This window comes from Rhinolophus sinicus, chromosome 6 (genome assembly GCF_057876585.1).
Source record: "Rhinolophus sinicus isolate RSI-liver-muscle chromosome 6, RSI-T2T, whole genome shotgun sequence".
Classification (NCBI taxonomy): Eukaryota; Metazoa; Chordata; class Mammalia; order Chiroptera; family Rhinolophidae; genus Rhinolophus; species Rhinolophus sinicus.
In genome coordinates, this window is record NC_142506.1 from 61,723,050 (window position 1) to 61,739,620 (window position 16,571).

General features: G+C 39.3%; 1 protein-coding gene across 1 annotated transcript in view; it reads left to right on the plus strand.

Moving 5' to 3' along the window:
• Positions 1-16,571, plus strand: part of USH2A (usherin) — a 580,537-nt gene that overhangs the window by 274,152 nt on the left and 289,814 nt on the right. Inside the window, exons 33-34 of the mRNA XM_088799150.1 lie at positions 12,262-12,421; positions 13,735-13,906. Coding sequence (XP_088655276.1) covers positions 12,262-12,421; positions 13,735-13,906 — 332 coding nt within the window. The remainder of the gene's footprint in view (positions 1-12,261; positions 12,422-13,734; positions 13,907-16,571) is intronic.

Sequence of the window (16,571 nt, forward strand, 5' to 3'; positions counted from 1 at the left end):
ATTCAGAGGGAAGTTCAGAGACAGAGTAATTTGTTTGAGACTGACAGCCAGACCTAAGTTGATTGGTAACAGAGAAGTGACATGTGTCCCAGTGCTTGACATTCCTCCGTAAATATCTCCTCATTTCTCTACATTGCACAGCTACACAGACTATTGCAAACGTCAGAACCTGTGAGAGGTGCCATCCCATGGCTGCAAATATGACTCATTTGATTATATCAAAGTACGTAAAAAATCCATCAATTATTTTGAACATTCATAGTAGTGATATCATTAAATTCTGTGAAATCACAACCAAAAAAATATCGGTCCATTTTGAAACAAAAGAGTTTGTGGGAAACTTCAAATGAGTGGTAGTGAATGACTTAAGACTTAGACAAAAACATCCTGTTTGTTGGTTAAAATCCTAACCCCACGTTCACTCTACTTCTCAGTTACATTCAAACTTAGAATAGTAGAAAAAGAGTTTGAGTCAAAAGAAGAAAAAATTCCAATGGAGTGAAGTTTTTCTCTTTTATCCCAACTTTTAAAGGCAATTTTGCAAGGATGATATTCTTGTATTTCCCTATTTTTTTCCACCCTGTTGTGGGGATATATATACAAGTCCAACAACTCCTAGGGAAATACTACCGAGTATGTGAATATCTATTTCATGTGGGGAGATTAGAAAGTCACTTTTTGCAACTCATGTAGTTCTATTATGCAAAAATCAACAAGATACAGGTCATAAATTCTGTTAGGTTGGAACTCTGAGTGTCAAAAAGACTATCTAGATAATTTTAAGAGATTTGCCCCTCGGCTGCATCACTGCTATAAAGTTAAGCTTGATTTTTAAACTATAAATCAAATAAATGTTTTCCATAAAGCTACATACCTTTCTTATAAAGTGAACTCCCACAAATTTTTGAGTGGGCATTTCTAAAATTCAGCATCTATACAATTCCTGAAAATGCGAGCATTTTTTCTGGCTAATAGTAAAATATTAATGCTGATGCATTATCTTCAGTTTTGTGTCTCTAAGTATATTTTAATGTTAATGTCCTCATTGTAATTTGTTGTTAATCAGTGAAACTTGAGGTTTTCCATAAATTAGTTCTTTTTTAAGTAGTAGTTTTGTCCCCATCAAAGGAGAGGCACTATAATTTGTAATTTCGCAAAAATAATCTTCTCAAATCATTTAGCATTTTATATCCTAAGCAATATAAATAGAAGTGGCTTGGAATCATTGGTACATAATAAGTATCTGTACCAGATAAAGCCCAGCATCTCTGAAGTTTGGAAAATATAACCCAGAGCGATGTGTAATTCAAAAGCAATAACTGAAAATAGCTAGTACCCATCTTGTTATCTGCTGTTCTATAAAACATATAGTAGATGCCCAACAAATATTTGGGGAGCAAATGCAAAAATAAATGGCTCAACAGCTATTTCTGAGTGTGTGTATTCAGTCAAGTAAGTGTGCTTCCTTTCACAAGAAGCTGACTGTATGTTTTGTATTAATTAGTGGGGGTGATGTATAAATAGAGAGTCAGTTAGCCTCTGCTGTTTTTGGTAATGGTTTAAAACTGTTCTCTCTTACCTGTGCAGTACATTCTCCTTTAAAAAATGCTTATGGCTGTCTTATTTTATCTTTATAACTATTATAGTTAGTGTTTTTACAAATAATATACTATTATTTTTAACCAGTGAAGAAACGGAGGCCTAAAACTTCAGGGATTCACTTATATTTACTCAAATGAAAACTGAACTTGAACCCAATCTTTGCTGATTTCCTTATTTTTTTCCCTTCCCTCCCTTTTCTCCCCTCCCCTCCCCGCCCTTCTCCGCTCCCTTTTCTTAAATATCATAATGCCACCCAACAGTATCTCAAGTTTTGCCTCCTGCTATTGTAAGGAGTCCTAGCTTTACACAGTAGTAACTACGTCAAACAAAAGAAAAGGGGGGTGGTGATTATATAGTTATTAACCAAACTCAGATATAGCTAGTACCAGCTTTATCAGTGAAATGCGTCATAACAATCTCAGTGTGTGTCAGAGTGTCTCTTCCCAGTATTTAACCTGTTAAGTATCATGGGGTGGAAATGTGAGGGCAACTTTGGTTTTCATTTTGTGCTGTACTAGTTTAGTTTTTACTATGTGCATACATATAATTATCCCCAAGATTTAAATAACTAGTTTTGTGAACAAATAAGTAAATTCAAATCTCCATCTAAATAAGTGCATAATCATGTTTATTAACAATCTTTTCAGATCACAAATATATAATACTGTTATTTGTCAGGTACTGTTTTAAATGACTTACAGATAAAAGTAACATTAGTGTATACTTTGCTGTGTTAGGTATAGCCAAGCAGTCCTAGATTCAGATGTGCCATCGTGTGCCTGTATCACTATACCATATTCCAAACTTTCGTAAACTATGGTTAATGTGTGTGTGCAGCCATCTGTCCATTTGTGTGTCTCTCTATCTGTTTCCCAGATGAGGTTTGTTCTTTTCTTTTCTCAAGGCCAATGACCATATCTTACTCTATGTTGTTTTGGTTTCGTTTGGTCTTATTTCTTGTTTGTGTCGCACCATTTTTGAGAGCAAAGGGGAGAAAGATTTTTGGGATTGTCTTTAAGAAAGGAAAAAGAGTTAGTGCTCCTGTCTCTTACCACCTGAAGACTGTCGCAGTTTTCACGTTCCTGTCCTGCATCTGTGCCTTAAAAGACATTGTCCATATAAGAAATATACGAGATTCATGGTATGGGCCTTGATGTAGTGAGTGACCAGTGATTATACTCCGAAGTGGATGTAAAGGATGATGGATGGATGGAGGGATGGATGGATGGATGGATGACACATGGATGGATGGACAGATAGACAGACAGATGGATGGATGGGTGACGGATGGATAGATGGATGGACAGATGGCAGATATACATAGATATACATAGATTTATCTCAAAATTTTCCGATCTCATTAATCTGCATATACAAATGAGTCTCAGTAGTTCTAATACTTGTTTCACTTGGTCATCGCCTTCACCTGCTAGTGGACGGACGCTACCTCCTGCAGCCCTCATGTGTTCCTGGGCACCGTGTGGATTTTCTCACGTGCACTTAGATCAAGGCTGACACCAATCGTCTGAGTACCATGGTGACAAACTGGTACGAAATATTTTACAATGTATGTAATAAATAACTACCGAGAGGCTGCTAAATAGCAGGAACTGTACTCAATGCTATAACTGAAATCCATTGATTTATTAACAAATTAATTAGCAAAAAAGGATGCTCACTTAGATATAGGCAAATTAGATAAACAAATTTAAAAACACATCTCAGTATTGATGAGGAGATTGAGAACAGAACTCTTCCACAGAATGCTGGTGTGCGTGAAAATTGGCAATTTACATCAAAATATGTGCCGCCTTTTCCAGATGAAGTGCCCTCAGATTTCCCTTGTAAGTGCCCTCTGTACTCTTCTCTACCTAGTTCTGCGCCTTTGCCTCTGGACTCTGGGGGTCCCACAGATGGAAGGCACAGGTGGGAGATGGGCAGACAGGAGGGAGTGAGGCGACAGCGTGCATTCTACATGTCTGTGTCCCTCTCCCGAAAGGAAGGCGCTGCCCACAGAACAGCACTCTGCACAGTTGGGTGTGAACGTCAACGCTAAGTGGCAGTGGCTCAGCCTATTTCTAGCCACTGGGTGAATTATCATTTTTAAATGTTCCCCGTAACCCTGCCCCAAACCCTGGAAATAGTCCCTTCCAGAGTTCTCTTCAATAATTCCATTTGATTGTGCCATCTGTTCCCTTATTGGTACCCCAAAGCATTCCCTTTGACTATGAAATTCCACTTGTAAGAGTTTGTGTTAAAGAAATAATACGGTACATAATTCGATAAATCTATAGGATACGCTTGTGTAGAGATTTTGAAAAAATGCCATTGAAGCACAAAGGAGGGATCTCAAACTAGAGGCGTTTGAGAAGGTTTCCTATAGGAGGGGCATTTGATTTGTGTCTTGGGGGTAGCGTGAGAGTTTGCCAAAAGAGAAATGTGTATGTCTGGCCACCCAAAAGAGATATGCAGAGGGTGCCAAAAAAAAAAAATGTATACACATTGTAAGAAAGGAAATAATCTATACTGATAACAACAGATGAATACAAGTCACATTTGACTTCTGCAGCTACACATTGCTACCATAATTCAGTTCAACTTCGAAAAGCAATACATAGATAACATCTCTTAAAATGTGTATCTACTTTTTTGGCACCCCCGTATTGGTTTTTGAAGGCAGACTCATTAGTTTTCTTGTATCATACGGTGTCTAGTATGGGCTTGGTTAGAATAAGCACTAAATTAATATTTGGGGATTGGTGATGAATCTGCAGGGAAAACTGTTCTCAGGTAATGCTTTACTAAGCTGACAGTGAACCCTGAGAAGTCCATTTTGTGAAATAAGTGCAGCCTGTCCATGGGCATCTCCATCCGGGTTCCTCCCACACAGCTTTCTGAGTGAACTCAGGTGGCATTCGATTGGGGCCTTATACAATTGATCTCTTTGAACTCAAATGTTGTTATCTGTACGTTGGGAATAACAGCACGTGTTTCACAGTTATTTTGAGACTTAAATGAGAGAGTATAAAATATACTGTATAATGCTATCTTCCAAACAGTCAATATTATAACTATTGTTATTACTGAATGGACATCTTACCTTCACTATAGTATTTTGTGGGGAACACTGATTCACGCATTTATTCTTTTCTTGCCATGGGTACTCAGACACTTATCATTGTTCTTACTCTGTCTCATATATTTCTGTTATTTAACAATATGTCACATGAGTAGAGTATTGTCTAGCAATATATAAACTGGCTCCTGAGGTTATTAAAGAATATAATAGTATCAAATATCCACCTAACTCTGTGGGAAGAAATCTTTCAATTTCGCATACAATATTTAGCCAAGTTATATGACTAAAGTTTGTTCAGAAATATTCCTGGAATGTTACCTCAGTTCTCTCTCTTTGGTTTGTCAGTTAAAAGTTTTCATTTATGAACATGGAAAGCCAGTTACTGACTCCCTAATTCTCTCTCTCATTATTTACAGGCACCGTGGAAGGTAGAGATGTGTGTGTGTGTGTGTGTGTGTGTGTGTGTGTGTGTGTGTGTGTGTAGAGAGAGAGACACACACACACACACACACACAGACACTTAGGGAGAGAGATGAGGAGTTATTCTAGGGTTACATCATTGTAAAAGGAACCAAGAAATAGAACCCTCGGCTCAATATACTATAATATATTACAAACAGGGCATTAGAAGTACTCAAGAAGCCAGACTGGAAGACAGCTGCTAGGAATGCTGTCAGCCTAAGGAGTTTGCATGGAAGCCTTTTATTCTAACCAGCCAAAGAAGAAAAGAAAGAAATGAGGACGCATCATCCCTCATTATCACAACTGACAGTAATAGTTCTTTTCTTTTTCCAAACTAGTGATTGATGGTTCCCAGCTTGCTGGCCTCCTCCCCACCCCATCCCACCGGCTACTGTCCTAATAGAGGGACCAGGTTTCCCTTTCTCATAGTCAGTGTTCTTACTTTTAAACTAGCAGGAGAGTCCAGGGGATGGAGACTCCTGAGGGGACGCCTATGAGGAGGTACTGCCTTGTTCTCAGAGCGCTAATAACACCGTGTGTGCATACTTGTCGCTGGGGGTGCTTCCGACGAAATTTTGTTTTTGTGTTTTAAAAAAGCAACTACATGGAGGGCAAACTATACACACCTAAGGCGTATCAGGAGATGCTGTATGAATAACACACACTCTGAGCAGGGTTTTGAGGAAAGGGAGGTGAGTGGGTTTCTCTGAAGAGGTGGAAAAGCTTGCGAGCACAGAGAGAACGTTTGTCGAGTTTAGGCATGTAGTTTGGGTGCAGTTTGATGTACGAGTCCTTCCCGGGCAAAGCAGTTCCGACTCTCCATATCAGTGTGGTGGGATGGGGCTGGATGGTGGTGATGGGTAGTTGGGTAGTTGCTCAGCTGGCCAAAGAGAAGCAAGATGCACGTTAAGGCTTCTGTGGGGAGAAGTGCAATGGTGCCCAGGCTAAAGAAAGCCTCTGTTTTTATTCGTTATAAGCTCAGCGTCTGACTTCTGTGCATCCAAAAGGCTGAGCGAGCCATTGTGAAGCAAGGACTACACAGGAGCAAAGATGGTTCTGGCAGAGCCCATTGCTTCCCAGACATTGGGGAAAGCACTCCCCCACTCCGACCCTGCCCTGTAGATCTGTTACCAACTGGGTGTTCTCCCCGAACCATAACCTGCCTCTCAAGTTGGGACACCACGTGACAGAAGGAGACGTGGTCTGTCACGACCTAGATTGTTCCAACATTTTTAAACGTCTAGGTGGCAATTTCTGGGAAGGGTACACATAGAGGAGAGAAGAAAGTCAGGACCAAAGGCTATATTTTTCATTTGGGAAAGACAAGGAAGTTATTAGAAAAACTGCCAGGTAACATGCATTAGATAATAAAGAAGCAGGAACTGCGTCATGATTTTCTATTGGGAGAAACCAATAAGAAGATATCAGTTCCTCAGTTTACACCAGGAGTTAAAAGAAAATCATTGCCTACTTATTGGTTCATTTTGTAAATTGAGATCAATGAAATTCTCTGAACAACAGCATGAAATCAATCGTGAAATAGCATATAATTCATGGCCGGTATTGTAAATTATAGTTTGCTTGACAGTAATCGGTGAGGTTTTCATGCACTTACATGGGATGCATTTCCATGTAACACGTCTCAGGATAATGTCTGTGGATCCATTTCTAATGCATATTAGAGTGATCTGTTTTTCCCTGTCCACAGCTCTGTGTTTGATCTTATGCAAATGATGCCATCAAGCACATGGAAAGCGAGACAGTGGCCTTACGTTTTAAGGGTTCCCTCACCTTCAGTTGACTCCATGCAGATTTGTGTACAGACCTGCAATTGTTTGAATGTGCTGATCCATTGAAGGGCCTGGTCACATCTGTAGAGTCATATGACAAAATCAGTTGCAGTAAGGTAGGGAGAAGTGAGTTACCATTACATTCCTCTTGGCCTTAAATTTTAAATTGGTGGCTTTGTCTATGGCTTCACGCCTGAAGAATGCCTAAGTCCTGCGTCTCCTGGAACCATCTCATTTACTTTTTAAAATTAACACTTTAAAAATATTTCCCATTCCATCTGTTCCTTTCTCACGTAGCTACTTGTTTTCCCACCTGATACCACCTGCCCTTGTTTCCTCTCCTCTTTTCCTCACCATCTCCTCCCATTTCACCAAGATTACCCATCGAGCCACCTGCATGGTTTCCTCCATCAAGTATCATGTTAGTTCTGGTACTTTCTTTTTTTCATGCCTCATTATTCAAAGGACACTCATGACTCTTCATCTTCCTATGGAAATACATTAAGAATAATCTACTTCAGGGTAGACACTACAGGCATAAAAATGACTTGAAAGTCAAAAAAGCTATTTAATCAGACTAACTTCCTTTGTACTATGAGTTTATAGTTTTCAATTATCAGAATCAAAGGAAAATCCTTAATTCCTGTTGTCGGAAAAGCACGGTCATCAGTTTTCCCAAACTGGATATGTGACCTGACAAATAATTTTGGGGGAATTAATTTATCTTAAAAAAATCAATTGGAAAAAAATAATTCTGCATACATGTAAAAATCATTGCTTTGTGGTCATAAGCAAAAATGAAGTGCCAGTTGAACACAGAGCATTTTTAAATCTCAGTCGATAAGATGTACTTATATCTCTATGTGTGTTAATATCTATGTATGTCTTTATTCGTATATCTCAGCTCAGTATCTGACTTCACTCCCCACTGTCACTCTCAGGGGTCCTCTCTCTTCCCCTGAAGGTATAAATGCTTCAGGGTCTTACATACTTTCTTGGCATTTGGAGTGTAGCCATCCACGTCGTTTCCCCCCCTCTATGCAAAGCGATCACTGTTGAGATAGCCCCTGAAATCAGTGGATCTCTTTGTCGCTTCTGTGTCACACTTGGGACACTGAAGTCTCTGCAGTGTTTTCTGTGGTCCTGCCTGGCTACAAGCACCAAGGTCTTTTCTCGAGCTGGGGTCTGTCCCCTGCCTGGGACTCTACCTTGGATTCAGGCATCAGGACCCCTCCTCCCAAGATCCTGCACATTTTCTTCTCCTTCCTTCTGTCTTTATTCCATTGATTTGGTCAATCCCAGGTAGAGGAAGGGAGGAATTAGGCACTTTTTGTTTCTCCTAAACATTATATCTAAACCCTGAGCCCTCTCTGTTCCTATAATGGCTCTTTCCAGGAGGATTCTCTAGCTCTTCCTGCTTTCTGACCAGCCACATTTTGTTTCATGGATAGTGTCTATTTTATAGATGAATTCTGGATATTTAATTTAGGGTAATTTAGATGATAATTTAAATGAGGGAAAGACATGGGGTCACAGGCGGGGAGGAGCAAGAGAAAAAGAAAAAAATAACATACTGATATTGATGACAATCGTATTGATCTTGACCCCCGCATGGCACAGATACCAAGCATTATAGGGGTTGGGAGGTGACCCGAGGCCTTCAGTTTGAGAACCCACTTGGTTCTTCCAGAGAATTGGCCAAAACATGAAAGGAGAAACTAACTAACTAAAAAGATCAGTGCGATAAAGGAAGCGACGGAGAAAGAAGACAGTTATTCTTGAGGGGTCCCAAGGGGCCAGTTCAGATTGGAAAACCTAATTATAGTAGAGGCAGTGCAGAGCAAGGTCTCTCAGTCCCATCTTAGACATGTGAGAAGAGTTAGGGAAATAAGGTGATGAGGCTTAGCCAGCGCTAGGAATCAGGGTGCAGATCCAGGAAGGCCTCCAGGGACCTGGAGCGGATGTCTGTCACAGGGGTGGTCAGAGAGCATAGCAAGAAAATACAAAGGTTGTGAGTACTATGGAAATAAGGTACTTAGGGACTGAACATAGTGTGGTAGCAAAGGAGTGAAGGCATTAATGTGACTGATGGGAGAGGTGGGAGTTTACCAGTGTAGGGTCAGATAGGGCAGATTTTAAATGAAGAATCTTGGAAGTGGTTCCAGAGATGATCCAGCAGTGGGTATAACGATGCTGAATGTTGAATGAATGAAGTAGAGGTGAAGGGCATTACACTTGAGGAAGTTAAAGTGAAGCCTCATTCAGAGATGAGTCATATCTGAGGAAGTTGAAGTTGCCAAAAGAAAAAAAAAAAAAAGGGATGATGATTGAAAAGAAAACTGAGCCAACACTGAAGTCATTGAGGAAAGGAGATGTGTGATATAGTCGGTGTAATAGGTGTCACCTAGGTCCTGGGCATACATTTTTCCTAAATAATGAATTGATACTGGCAAACTATGGCTGCCTTTTCTCCATCCATATCCATGTATATCACAGAAGGTTTGGAAAATATTTGCAATCAAAAAATATAATCATCCGTGCGCCTTCACTCTGAGACAACCCACCATTAACATTCTGGCATACCTCTGTCTCCTGTTTTTTGATGAAGCATTCATGTTTGAGAATTAGGTGTTAGCATTCAGACAAATGCAATGATGCCTTTTTCTTGTTTTTAATAGTGAATCGCCTTCATATCTCACAATTACAAACCCCACCATTAGTCTGATAATTGTATTCATTAGACTCTTAGAGATGTTTGGACATTATAGCTGAGAGACAACTGGCAATCTGGATAAGGGGCATTAAGGTCTCCCTCCCGTCCTGCCCATTCATTTATTCAATAAGTAAAGCTCTGCTAAATAAACATCACACCATTCCTGACGATAGCGTGGTAAACTTGCTAGGAAGTGTCTGCACCCAAGGAGTTGACATTCTCCTGGGAGGGAGAAAAAGTCAAGACATCGACAATAAGACCATTTCTCGCATGTTTTGGGATTTATGATATGAACTAAATGAGGTTGTAGGGCAGCGAGTCCCTGGGGATGATGGTAGCCACATTCTTAGATTATAAAGAAAGACCACACGGAGTAAGACAAGACTGACTGATGAGAAAAATTCGCCCAATTAAAAAAGAAGGAGTACATGGATTTCAGTTAGAGGGCATGGCACCTTCACAGTCCTCGTGTTATGAGATTGTGCTGTTAGAGGAACAGAACTAGGTCTCGTGTAAGGAAGGAGTGAGGAGAAGGAGGCAGGTGGTGAGGAAGTGGGGTCTCGTTGACCATTATTAGATTTCATTCCTAGAAGCATAGGGGGCCACTGCAGGGTGTTCCTCTGGGCAATTACGCGGTTATTCTTGACCGATGACCTTGCCTCCTTAAACAGTACAGGTTTAAGATGTACCGCATGGGACTTGACTGAGATACAGTGTGAAATGGTTACCACAGTAAGTTTTCTTAACATCCTGACTCTTTGCCTTTTGAAATTACCCAGCACTCCTGATTCTTCTTGTTGTTGTTTTTTTGTTTGTTTTGTTTGTTTTGTTTTGGCAGCATTTTTCATATTCTATAGCACTAACATCCTTAAACCCCATTAGACTTTCAGTTTAAAGTTATGCTCCCTCCTAAAACAGGACACCTCTCTCATCCCTAATCTTCTCAGCACCTTCATAGTCTAGAGGTGAACCCTAACTGTGATTGGAGGGCTTGACAAGATGTGGCATCTTCTATATTAGTTCTAGCTCACCAGTCCGATGGGCCCTCTCCTGCAACATGACACCCTTCTACGCATACTCACTTCCTCATCCGGGTTCCCCCCAGTCCCAGCCATCATAGAAATAGATGCTTCTCATTGCATGGAACTGGATATTTTGTCACAGTCGAATTCAGGCACAGATAGCAACCTCAGAACTAGTTGCTGGAAGAGGCTACTCCCATCTGAGGCAAATGTTTTGGTTGGGTTTAGGATTTCGGTAATCATGGTTGGCTTCAAAGCATGGAGGCTGCAATGAGAAAGGGGGTGGAGCCTTTTATGATAAGGAGATACCGTGCTATGGTGACACCCTGATGATGCATTCTGACTGCAGCAGCTTGAGATAGCTAAGGCTTCCCAGATATGCAAATCTGTCCTAGCAAATGCATGCAGCCAAGTATCGGGCTGCCTTTGAATGGTATGACTTCTTCACTATCTGCAAGTCCGGTTCTCAAAGCCCTTACAAGCTAGCATGTACAAAAGCAAGGAAAGCTGTCCCACCACAAAAAGCTCATTGGCCAAAAATGCTGTAGCATCCAGTCTCTTTTGCAGCTGACCATGACAATGTGGTGTGGCTAGGACAGACGCTCAGGCACAATATCTCCAACTCACCAGAATCGGCCATATGGAATCAGTGTCTGGCTGGGCATGTTTCTTCAGAAAAGTTAGCTGTATCCCCGTTTTCCAATAGTATAGCATTTCCCTAATTGCACTGACTTACCCATCAGGGGAGTTCAAGGGAGGGAGAGATTATTACTGGCTAGGAGAATATTTCACTCTCTTGATCATCTTTTAGACCTAGCTCAACTGTGTCTAGACCATCTCATTCATTAATTCTTCATTCATTTATTGAAAGATGTATTTTCAAAGCCTGCAATGTGCTGGGCATTGTGGTAGAATGAATCTTTGCCATTTCTTCTCACACATTGTCACTCGGATGGATCAGCTAGTCATGTAAACAAATCATCATGGCACAGTGAGCAAGACGCTAAAGATACGCACAAATATCTTGGGAGAAAAAGGAGAGGGTGATAGCTCCATCTTGTGTCAGGGTCCCAGCAGGATGTGTTAGGGGTTCTTCAGAAAGAAACAGGCATTTGCACTGAGCCTGAGTAGCTTGAAGGTCAAATAACAGTTGATCAGGTGGACAGGAGAAGAAAGGAATTCAGCAAAAGGAATTACAAGTGCAAAGTCATTGTTACAAGCTATGTATTTGCATTTCAAAAGCAACTCCTGTTGTCATCAAATACACTTTAAAAATAAATGTCTCATTTATTTTTTAACAGAGCCATTGAAGTACCTCTAAACTCAGAAACTGATTTACCTGGCCATAGACATTCAAGAAAGCAGTCAAATTGTTAAAATGAAAAAGTTAAACCAAGAGTCCGATTGACACTTGTCTATTTAAAAATACCCACAGCATATTTAAGGGATGAACTGGCCTATATTTTATTGGTATTGATTTTGGTGGCTATTGATTCTTACTGTAAGCTTTAGTTGAACTAAGGAATGTACAGAAGCGAGAGCTCCAGAATAAAACATCTGATTGAAACTGAATTCTTGTTCCCCCTCCCCTAGATTTAGCAGTATTTACACCTCACCGGTTTCTGCTCGGTGCTTGCACACACGTGGGATGTGCAAACAGCTCCCTGGTCGTACTGTCCACGGCACAACTGCCACCAGACTATGTGGATTCCCCGATTCTGAGCGTCCTGGATTCTAGAACTGTATACATACAGTAAGTAGCAATGTTGTCTCTATCACACCCTGGTTCATGCAAAAATCCCAGGGAGTTCAATCAAGGGAAGGGTGTGTGACATAAAATTAATTTTATTGTGATTAAATGCATAGGAGTGATTAGTTCAGTGGTTCTGGGAACCTTTGATTATCACTTGCCATCTTAATTTCCATTTTGTCTTTATGCAATCAGGCTGAGCTACATATGTACACAGATTATGTGCAAACTTCAAAGGGAGAAACTGACCATTTGCACGACTGCCTTGGGTTTTTTATACGGGAGGCATTATTTGTAATGATGTGGAATTAGAAGAGTATAAACATACATTTTCTTTTGGAGTATAAACGAGGACCTTCTTATTCCCTTGCAGTGAAAGTCACAAAGGAACATTCCCATGTAGGCATGTTTAGCTTATTCTTGATATTAGTGAGTTTTATCCATTTTGTAATACGAGAGCTACAAAGTATATTGCTGTACTGAATTAAACCTCTCTTACCGCAGATGAACATTTGTTTACATTCATGTCTCTTGGTCTCAGTTTTCTCATCTGTAAAAGAAGAGTTCGGACTGAATTAATTATATTTACTTAAACTGAAAAATGTTGTGACTTATATCCCATTGTTCAGAATCTAAACTCTCCTATTGGCTTTCCGATTTGCCCTAAGCTGAGCCCACATTAAATTATCCCAAAAGATTTCCCACTGCTCTAAGTATTTCCGAATTGACCAATTTCTGTCTGTTTCATAACTGGTCCTGCTCTTTGCCACGGACACATTGTAACCCTCATCTGGAATACCCTCTACTTTTCCTTCTGCCCACCGGATCTACAATCTCGTGCATTTAGATCATGTCACCTCATCCAAGGAATCTTACTTCCCTGTTGCACCCTTCCAATCCTCAACTTCTCTGCACTCGGTAGTCGCATACTAACTTAGATTATTGACTTTTTCAAGACAATTATGTTATTCTCTCTCCCACCTAGTTCTCATAAGTGCTCAGGTGTTTTACTTATCTCAATCTTTGTTCTGTGTCTTACGTTCAAAATCAAGTACTCACTCATGCATTTTTGTATTATTAGTTAATTAAAATTATAAGTAAGTAGAGAGCAGGCATTCGTCATAGTTTATTTATATCATACAGAGTAGGAATTTCATAGCACTTTTTTTTTTTTTTAAAGTGAATTACTTTTGAGCTTTTAGTGTGCTTTCTTTACGGAGGCATAAATCCAAATTCATATGTGTCCTTTAAAAATCGTGCACATTTCAAATTGGGCTTGAATGAATGATAATAACTATATGTAATTCTTTTCCTAGGTGGAAACAACCAAGACGGGTAAATGGGATTCTGGAGCGCTATATATTATATATTTCAAATCACACGCATGATTTTACAATTTGGGATGTCATCTATAACAGTACAGAGCCTTTTCAGGATTACGTGCTACAGTACCTCTTGCCTGGCACTAAATATCTCATGAAACTGGGAGTAAGTTCATTTTTTTTTTTAATCACTTTCTCTGTCCCCATCCCGACCCTTGCTGCTTCTCTTTCCTTTGTCCCATCTTCTCTCCCTCCCTCATGGAAAACAAAACAAAACAGAAAAACCAACAAAAAAACAAAAACCTCATGTGTTGCTGTTTACACTGGAAATTCACTTTGAGTCCTAAGTGTGAATTGTGTTGACCCTAATGCCTTCATTTATTTTGTATTATGCAAAATGATAGAACAACAACCCGAGTCAGTAGATTTTCCTAAATCTAATTTAGGATTATCAGAGATTATTTCCTTTTTATTATCTGTAGAATGTCATAATTGTTGAGGGCTTTTTCTAAAATGCTTGGATTAATAAGGTTATTTCCCCCATGGAGCGTGTATTCATTTGAAAAACAATGCACAGTATGAAAATTTAGGTCTTATATTTTTAAATGAAGGTTTAAATGACCCCCGGATGTTCCTGATTGTTATTGTATTCTGGTTTACATTACACTTCTATCTCAAAAGCACAGTCACTTAATAAAACCCTAGAATCCACATAGTTTAAAGGTTTCTTCAGACAGACAGTAAGTAGTAACATGTTTTTAGTGCAAAATAGCACTTTTATACAAAGGTCTTTTAAAAGACCTTGATATTACTGTGGAATTTATACCCAGTACTTCCTTTTGTTTTTTGATGAAATATAATTCCTTTTTTTTAAGTTTAATAGCACATCTGAAAATAACTGAATATAAACATGAGATTGTCCCTATTTGTTTTAAACACACTCTTCATTTTATAGCAATACCTATATAAGGATATTTGCTTTGATAAATGCCATAGAAAATATTCTGCTCTTGATTATGAATAAATTTACATTTATGTAGACACTGTGTATGCATTCATTTTACTTAACATGCTCTTGAATGCTCTAAATATTATACCACAAGAAAATAAACTACATTCAACTATTGCTAACTGTCTGACCTGACACCATAAAACAAGGGCAATCAGATGGTGTCAAAAATCCTCTCCAGAACCGACTCCATGTGCCGAGGGGTTTAGCACACAGAGGGGTTTATAAAGCACAGCTTTGATTTTTAAGTTTTATAACCCAAGATGTAAAATGTGTGTCAACTTGATTTTCAAAAACGAATACAGAAATCCACACTGTTTTCAAAACAGTGGTGATATCAAAATCTAGCAAAGTCTCTGTTGCTTAGAAGCAACCAAAATTGTACAGGAATTGTCGTGCTCTTGTGTTTTATCAGATGGAGGCAAATGATGAAACAAAGTTCCACTCTCAGGGCAATATTTAGGATATGCGGTGCAGTCAATGAAAATTCACCTAAATCTCGTATGTTTTATCAATCTGTCATGTCTTGGAAAGTAAACACTATGTTGTGATTCCACTCCCCTGAGTTTTAATTCCGATTTTGCCCCTATCTGTGTGACCTAAGGCAAATTCCCTTAACCACGCTGAGTTTCATGTTTTTCGAGCCTAAAATTAGGACTTTAAACCTGATGATTTTGAATGTCTCTTGGTTGAGCTCTGAAATTCTATGATGCTAAAAAGGTGACCCCAAACTACACTCTATGGAGTCCAACAAGGTCTGTCAGCCACTGAATAATGTTGATGCAAGATGTCATAAAGATGTGGGACTCCTTGCCCCGACTCTTTTTAGGGAAATAAATATGCTCACATTATTGTCGATTTCACTGTATTTATTAGGGCAGAAAAAAATACTAATACATTTTCAGGGAGTAGTCCACTAATTTTTTTTAATTTTTTTTTTACTTTGTTAACCAGTAAGTTAAATGACCCAGACCATTTTAGGTTCATCTTGGTTCATTGAGGGATTATTGTATGTTTCACATAGACCCACATAATAACTGGCTTTTAAGGTCATCAGATTTAGTGGGTGGAGATCAGGTTCTCAGCCAAGTGGAGTTGCCCTTGTACATAGGCTGCTTAAGTGCTGAAGAACAAAATATGTAGATAACAAACCTTTTAAACAGACGTTAGAACAGAGGGAAATACATGGGAATTGGAACCACCGTGATTTACTTCAGACTCAGAGCAGGTATGCTGCTTCCTGTGGTTTCATTTCATTTTCCGTGTTGACTGGATTATAAACTCTTGAAGGGTAGAGACTGTGTCTTTCAAACTTCTGTCTGCAGAGAGAAGGCATGTCCACGGTGCCTGGTGGAAACTGGAAGCTCAGCAAACAATTCTTGAATGAATGAATGAACGAATGAATGAATGAATGAATGAATGAATGAATGAATGAACGAACGAACAAACGTGAAGTATATGTATGTCATAAAGAATCTGAGACTTCTGATATGAATTAATTAATTTGCTGTAAAACTTCAGAGTTGGGTTCTGGTTCCAAACATGTTCTTTCTACTAGAAGAAACAGCATAACATGTTGTTACACTCAACAAATGGTATTGTGAAGTGTGGTAGCTCCTAAGAAAGATAAGTCAGCAATTAAATAGAGAAGCTAGGAAGACAGACAAGTGTCAAGATTTGTTTGATAACGTTCATACTCCTGCTACACATTTGCCTCCTTGAAGAACATGAAGTGTTAAATATGTTTCCTGGGAAGATTCTTGGAAATAATGAGTTTAACTTTTCAAAAGATCGTTTATAGATAATGTGGCCTTGTTTGTTT